General features: G+C 31.4%; 1 protein-coding gene across 1 annotated transcript; it reads right to left on the bottom strand.

Moving 5' to 3' along the window:
- Positions 1 to 5490: 5490 nt before the first annotated feature.
- On the bottom strand, positions 5491 to 7357 carry LOC8273001 (heat stress transcription factor B-4). The gene is made up of 2 exons (XM_015727851.3): positions 6907 to 7357; positions 5491 to 6301 (listed from the first exon to the last, which is right to left on the bottom strand). Exons 1-2 carry the CDS (start codon positions 7153 to 7155, stop codon positions 5714 to 5716), a joined length of 837 nt encoding a protein of 278 aa, XP_015583337.2. The 5' UTR covers positions 7156 to 7357; the 3' UTR covers positions 5491 to 5713.
- Between the last annotated feature and the right edge of the window lie 1023 nt (positions 7358 to 8380).

The following is an 8380-nucleotide window of genomic DNA, read 5'->3' as shown; positions in this document are numbered from 1 at the left end:
CAAAATAGCCTTTTGGAATTTAACTCTCCAAGATAAAGAAGAAACAGCTCAATCAAGTTGTTCCTTAACTCTACTGCACTACCAGGTAAACTGAGTGCCAACAAACCCAAGATCCTACAACTGGAAATCATCCAAACATCGGCAAAATTTAAGAAATTTCCAAGTAAGGGGGGAGTACCCCCTAGTTTTTCATTCAAATTTAAATAATTGTTAAAATCCCAATCAGAACCCATGGCTCACTAATTCTAGTAGCAATCTGACGGATGATATCCCAAAGAAGCTTTCTAATAGTAGGAGTAGGATTACCATACAGCAATATAAACATTTAAAGAAGTCCCCTCACCCCAACTGAAGTGCACAAATTGAGAATTAGATTCTAAAGTTTGCAACCGGACAATATTCTCATTTCACATCACTCAGATTCCATCAGAGAAGCCACAAGCCTCTTCTCTAAAGGAATTAGAGAACCCTAACTTTCTAATCACATATAATGCTTTATCTCCACTAATTCTCAGCTCGAGAATAATACAAATCAAAGAATTATATTGACAAATGAATTTGCGCATAACGACCAATAATTTCTTATTGCCAGCTCCCTAGTAGTTCCAAGCGAACATAAACATAAATAATGGGGAAAGAAGAGCCCGTCACAAATAGCTAATTTAGCTGAACACCTTCATCATTAGATCTTGATGTAGAAATCTAATTTCCACTAATAGCAACATGAGCCTCCTCTGTTGAGATCTTTTGCTTCCGAGGCGCACCCCTCTCATCATCTGGGAGTTTAAATTTCTTATTCACAGAAACAATCCTACCCCTCTTCTTGTTCGAATCAAGAGGTCTTATAGAGCTGAAAATAAATAACGAGTCATTAAACACCAAAAATATGTTAGGGGGACCATTAGTGTTGCTAAAGGACAAAAAGGTGCCATAAACAAAAGGTTATAGGCCTGGGTAGAAGAAGCAACCTGATGAGATTTAGACATGATGGTCATGGGCTTAGGAGTAATGCTGGATGGATTAGGTAGAGAAGAAGGCTTGATTTTTAGGCTTAGGTGATCTTGCTTTTGTCCAATTGAGCTTACAACGGAAACTGTCTTTGAATAGGGGATTTTCTCTTTACCTTTTATGGAGATATAAGGGAAAGGGTTCTCATTTAACTTAGTTGTTGACTTAGAAGGCCCTGATTTCATGGCATAATTCGCATTTATTGCATTCGTTGACTTAGAAGGCATTGATTTTGTGTGAGAATCCTCCTCCACAATTAGCAGCTCAAAATGCGATCCTGATTCTTTCCCATTTTTAGAAGTAGAAGAATCTTCCCTAGAAGTTTTCTTAACAGTAGCCCGTCAGTTCCTACGAACGGCATGAATCCAAAGTCCATATTCCATCATTGTGTCGCCGGAGCTAGAAGAATTCTATATAGGGTTGTCAGTATCCCAGCATATGAGGAAAGCAGTTATTATTGTCAACAACTCTCTTCGTTGGGCACAAGGTCTCAGCATGACCAACCCTCCCACACTCAAAGCAAACTTGCGGTAGTCCTTCATACTCCACTTTATGGGTGAAGCCATCAAGGTGCAATTTCGACACTAATGGTTTGAGCAAGTTAATTTCCACTGCAACCCTAGTGAATTTATCTTATTTTTTAGTTTAGTATTCATGTCAACCTTAACAGTCTTGCCAACAACATTACCAATAGCCTCTAGGATATGCTGGTGGTAGTACTGAACTGGCATCCTTGGAAAACGAACCCAAGCAACTATTGAGGATAGTTCTGCGATCGAGGAGCAAAATTCTAGTGTCCACTGTTGAACAGTCAAATAATGACCTAAGATTGTCCAAGGGCCATCCAATATTACGTGTTCTAAATTTGCTTTTTGAGAGAGTTTAATGAGATAGTTTCCATTTTCTAAATAAATAACCTTGGAGTGACCCTTGAGCACCATAGAGAATTAATCTTAGTACTCAACATTCGGTACCCTAGAGGTTTTCCCCACAATTTCACTACCACCGAGTTTTCCCAAGGCTGCTTTAAACGATTTCTGAAATTATCCGAAAGAAAGACAACAGTTTTCATTCCATTCTTGATGATTTTGACATCACCCTCATGAGCCTTAATAGCATAGTTAGGGTCAAGGATTCCATTCTCAATTTCGCTTACAAGATGGTCCCTATAGAACATCTACACAACCGCCTCCTCAACTACGTTCGAAACAATAATATCGTGAAGAGATTCATTCGTATCCATATCTACCATCTCTGGCTTATCTCTTATCTTAATTCTTATTATGGACTTGTCTTGTTCAGTTAACGGCGGAATAGTCTCCCCTTGAAAAAGAGTAGTCATTACTCTTTTACCTTTTTTTAAATATTACTTTTATAAAAGTTTTGTGTATTAATAGAATTGAAGAATCTCAAGACTAATGATTTGTTAATCTTCTCAAGCTTAGGTCTTTTCAACTTGATTATGGCTTGATAGGCTAATTAACCCAACAAAGGAGGCAAGAATAAGTATTTAGAAATAATTTTTTCTTTTTTTTTTTTAAAAAAAAAAAGGAAATCTCAATTAGTTTAAAGGCAAAATCAAAACTTTAATTCTTGAAAGTTTTCTTTATTTTCATTTTCAAATAAATAAAATAAACTTTCTTCTTCCTTTCCTCCCACAATTTTATTTTCTTTTCACATAAAAAACAATTCTAAATTCTCTTTTTCCTTTTATCTTTTTTTTTTTCTAAAAATGTACACTAAACTAAGTAAATCTTATTTTGATCTTTAACAGAATCCAAGAATCTCAAGATTAATGATTTGTTAATCTTTTCAACTTGGTTATGGCTTGATAGGCTAATTAACCCAACAAAGGAGGCAAAGAATAAATATTTGGAAATAAGGATGGAAAAAAAGAAAGAAATAAAAAGAAGGAAAAAGAAAAAGGGTTGCATACAGAAGAAGAAGATGGGAAGCAAAAACGAGGCAAAATGACAAAGAAACGCATTATAGAACAATCCCAAAGCAATCTTTAACCGAAAAAATAAAACCTTTTGCTCTTTCTCTTTAGTCTTTATTGCCTGCTCTAATGCCTAATATTTGTTACTCTTTCATCCTTTTCTTTTCATGCTTTCTTTTTTCTTCTTTTCACAGTAAATCTTTAGATTCCAATTTCCATTATAATGTCAAAACTTAAAGCTTTGCTATATTATTGCTCTACTACATTTGTACCCTCTTCCACTTACATTCTCTCACTCACCATCTTCTTTCTCCTTTTTCCTTTTCTCATTTTCCTTTTTCTTTTTTGTTAAAGAACTTTTTGGATAATAAATAGAAGCTAACTTAGAAATCCATCAATATGTTTACACAATACTAGGGCAATGCCTACAATATTTAAACAATTTATGTTTTAAACAAGAAATTACAATTCCTATATCTGAAGTTTGTTAAGAAAATAAACAACAAAAATAACAAGAATGGAAGAATTGAATCTCATATGTAAAAGCGATACTTGCATGATCTGTCTTTAGTTTTTACTATCTTGATTGGTCAATATAGCTGGAGATATTCTTAATTAGATTTGGTGTATACACCATAAATAATAGGAGAGTGACACGTTTATATGAGTGTTTTATATATTAATATTGGATGATTGACACAAATATTCTAACGGCAATAGCACAGATAAGATCAGACTAAATGTTTTATCATTTAAAACTAATGAATATGTATCAATCATCTACTAGTTTGATATATAGGTGGAGACATACACCAAGTCTAGACAAGAATTTTTCATTTAACTGTAATATACAAAAGTTAAAAGTGTCAAGAAAATCATTCTACGTTAAAATTTAAATTGTTAGATAAGATTTTAAAAAATGATTTTATATTTTTAATACATTCTTGTATGCATGTTCGACTTGAAGCATAATCAATAATTCTTAAACCTTTCGAATGATCATACGTAGATTCTAATGTCATATCAATATTTATCTTACCTAGAAAAATTAAACCGTTAGATGGAATTCCAATAATAGTATTAATATCTCAACCAAAACAAGGATATCTTTGTTCCAATGTTTTTTTCCACAGAAGAGATGTAAATACACAACCCTTATTCAATTCTTTATAGAAAGTCAATCCAAGAACAAAACAAGCAATTGAGAAAAGCAAAGGACTTTTTGCTTGCTTTTAAAGATGAATTTGTAAATTGTGAAAGAGAGAGCACAGATAATAATGGTTTTAAGGCCAACAATAGTGTATTATGTATGTTGTTATCAATCAGTTGGACTGTGTGGGTATGCATAATTTTAGATCATTAGTTAGAAAAACAAAAAAGAAAAGGAGAAAGAAAAAGAAAAAGAAGAACATTAATTAAAGAGAAGAGAAAGATTGAAGAAAATGATAAACAACAAGTTGCTTTGTTCATAATTTTGTGCAACATAATTACAAATCACCTTACAGATTAGGACTTGAAACCAATAAATATTAAGCATACTTGATCATTTAAAATATGATGAATTCTCTGATTAGTGAAACCAAATAAAGCAAACCTAAATATGGGTACTTGATAAGGAGTTGAGATTTGCTTTGAATCTTATAATTTTATAATTTTTAAAATGTATTTATATAGGCATTAGGGTAAATAATCTTATAATCTTATAATTTTATACATTTTTAAAATGTATTTATATCCCCCATTAATCTTATAATTTTCTTAAAAATGTATACAAATTTATGTGTGTTCTTTGTGATGGTGATTGAGTGCACATTTCTTTTTTACTTAATTAATTCTCTTGCTTTTCTTTTTTCCTTTTCATAAAGTGGTTTTAAAAGGTTTAGGTTTTGCTTCTTGTTCTGAACTTGAATTAGTAAATAAAATGCTTAGCATTTTGGCTAGTCAACCAGCTATTACAAAAGATTCCTTTTACCTCCAAAAGTGAGAATATTTGCCCTACTTAAATTTTGAAAGCAAACGCTGTACTAACTATTAATGTATGTGACCATAATTATGTTAAATTTGATATTTGCTACGTTGGAAAAGCCAAAAAATATATATATATATATATGCATTAAATTTAATGTTCTCTTTGTAATTTAATTTTTATTTTATTTTTATTTTCATAAATATTAATGATTCTAGTTTTTCTTTTCTTTTCTAAGTTTGTACTAATAGAAAAATAAAAATAACAATATTAATTAATAGAATATATGAATTTATTAAATTTAAAATAAAAAATAAAATTTGGCTCTTTAAATATAGAGAGCTGGACTAACTATTTATTTTATATTTAAAAAATAAAAATACATATGAATTTCATGTTATGATTTAATTTTTTAAAATAAAAAATTTTACATCTGCACAGATTGCATTGCACATGCTGCTGTAGCCTGCAATTTTTCTACCATGTCAAATAAGGGAAATAAATTGAAAAATTAATAAAGAAAGAAAAAGAAATTGAGGTAAATAGAAAATCTAGTTAGCTAGATAGCTCTTTCTAGGAATATCAATAGAGGCATATTTATATATATACCCAAGTTTTGATTCTAATAATCATGAACTAGATAATTGGCTCCAACTGTACTTCAGCCACATATTTACATAAGCTTTTCTTTTTATCTGATAAAAATCCTACCAAAAAGAGAGATTTTAAAAAACAACTGGAGCCTACAATGGAAGCTAATCAAAAGAGAGAGAGAGAGAGAGAGACCCCACACACATGCACTATAATTCTTGTTGATCCATCACTTCTGGATGCAACCTCTTCTTCCCACTAAGAGCAACTCCAAAAAGCTTCACTTGACTATGATTATTATTTGATTCCTCAGTTAAAGTCAGTGAAGACTTGCCCAGCGTCAGACCAACATTTTTAGCACTTTGATCTTGACATGAAGAACCCAATTCTATAATCTTGCTGTTAGTCATACTACTTGCATTACTAGTATTATGAGGCATTGCAACAGGTTTTACATGGTTTTGAATGAAGTATATGATATCATTGTAGAGGCTTTTCATGTGTGAAAGTTCTGATAATAGCATGTAGTTTTTCCTTCTCAGTCTCTGGTTGTCCTCCGAGAGTGCTGTTAAGATATCGGTGGAGGGTTTTGGACATGGAAATGGATTATGATCAATCCAACCAAAACTTTCTTCTGGTTGGAGAATTTGAGGTAGTAGTGAAGATGGTTGGTGATCATGGAAGTGTTGATGCTGTGGTGTTTTTCTCCTGTGGATCTCTGATAACAAGTGTTTTGCCCCTTTTCTAAAGTACTCGTTTGCAAACTCCCATCTATCTGCTACTACTTTCTTGAATCCCTGCAAAATATTAGCACAAATGTAAATATAAAGAAGAAGGAATGTATATTTTTTTCCAACTACCATGTATTTATATAGGCATTAGGGTTTCCAAGGGGCATGTTTTACTTTTCTTTTTTCTCCTTTTTTATAAAATAATCTTGTAAGATGATGTCTTGGCAGTCTCGATTTCCTAGAAAGGAAACAAAAAAAATTCCCAAATGGAGATATGTATATTGATATAAAGAATCAATTCATTATGGCTTGCATAGTCAATGCACCTGTAAGTAAATATAGTTGTAATAAATGCTTAGAAAAAAAAATGATGAAGATGAGAGTTAAGAGATGGAGGAGCTTATTACACATGCAAGTCAGCAAATAGAGGTTATATGTGTGTGTGTATAGCATAGCTGGCATATACATAAGAAGGAAAGTAAGCTCATTATCTTGAAGAGATTTAATTTAAGTGAAAGAAAAATTGTGAAAACAAATTATCAACTATGGATCAACTTGAGAGCAACCTTACTTGGAACGAACAAAAGGTTTATGTATTGGTAGCCCATGTTCATGATCACTAAAGCTTAGAAACAAAGCTTTGAGAGAGAGAGAGAGAGAGAGAGGCTTACATAGGTATTTAGCTGCCTAACAAAGCTTGAGAAGTTGTTGTGCTTGAAGTAATTAGGGAGAAGATCCCTAGCAAATTCAGGAGGTCTCCAAACAACAAAGGTAGTTTGATCATCACCCCAAGAGACAATATGATCAGTGAGAGGATCATCAACAAGTTGATATGTTTTTGTTAAGAAAGGTGCAGGAACTGCCTTTTGTGACTCAACAGAAAACACCATCTCTTCACATCTCTCCATTACAAGCGCCATCGAATAACAACCACTGTATTACTTCTAGTTCTAGCTTTGAGTTTGCTACAAATATATATATATCTCAACTTAAAAATGGTTTGCTTCTTCTGGTATTACTAGTGTCAATATCTATATACCACTCACTCAACCTTCACTTCAACTCCACTGTCTGTTTAAAGCATCTCCTCTCTCTCTCTCTCTCTCTCTCTCTCTCTCTCTCTCTCTCATTATAATTTTCTAGCTTTATGAAACAGAAACATATGACAATGTCACTTAAAAAAAAGAAAAGCTATTCTCTCTCTCTCTCTCTTACTGTAGTTTATAACTTTAAGAAGCATATGACCATGTCAGTAAAATATGTTCAATATATTTTCCTAGAATTATTACTATAATAAGATCCAATGATCTATTATTTAGCTCTTGATTGTTCTCTTTGCTGTAGTTGTAAGTATTGTTGGTAAAAGTATTCTATTTGATAGAATAGGGCATAACCAAAATTTTTGCTTCTTTCATGTTTGGATAAAAGAAAAACAAAGAAGAAAAGGAAAATAAAACTTCATTTCCCTTGTTTGAAAAAAAACACTAAACTATAGAACAAAAATAAGAAAATTATAATTACTTTTGTACAATTTTAACCTTTATTTCATAAAAATGTTTTGAGATTTGAGGGTAAGATAGTGATTTTATCATAAATAGTAAATCCTTTTACTCATTTTTCATAGTTTTTCCTTTCCATTTTAAATATAAAATAGAGGAGAAAAAGTTAGAATTCCTTTATATAAAAGGACAATTTTATCCCTCTATGAAAATTTTAACTAGTACCCTATGGAATCTAGAAGGGTGAAAAGTTAATTTGTGAAAGACAAAACAAAAATATAAAAAATGAAAAGGGTAATCATTGGCCTTTAATTAAGAAAAGAAAATGAAATCTTTTGTAATATGTATAAACATTAAAAAAAAAAAAAAAAAAAAGCAAATTATCCCTCATATTTAAATTTTTAATTATTATTTATTAAATTATGTGACAAATTTTTTCCTCAAGCCAAGCTATTAAAAAAAATATATTTCCACCAATTATGTGACAAAATTGGAGAAATCAATCTACCACCTTAGGGTATCAAAACTACTGCATCTGCAATAAAAGTAAATAAATAGAAAAATTAAAAAAAAAAAACATGTGAAGAGATGATTCCAAACTCTTTTCTACTCCCTAGGAAAGACATTATATTCTTCTCTAGAACTG

The sequence above is a fragment of the Ricinus communis genome, chromosome 1, assembly GCF_019578655.1.
Source record: "Ricinus communis isolate WT05 ecotype wild-type chromosome 1, ASM1957865v1, whole genome shotgun sequence".
In the NCBI taxonomy this organism is placed as follows: Eukaryota; Viridiplantae; Streptophyta; class Magnoliopsida; order Malpighiales; family Euphorbiaceae; genus Ricinus; species Ricinus communis.
The sequence above is the reverse complement of the archived record's forward strand: the minus strand, read 5'-3'. Positions and strand labels throughout refer to the sequence as shown.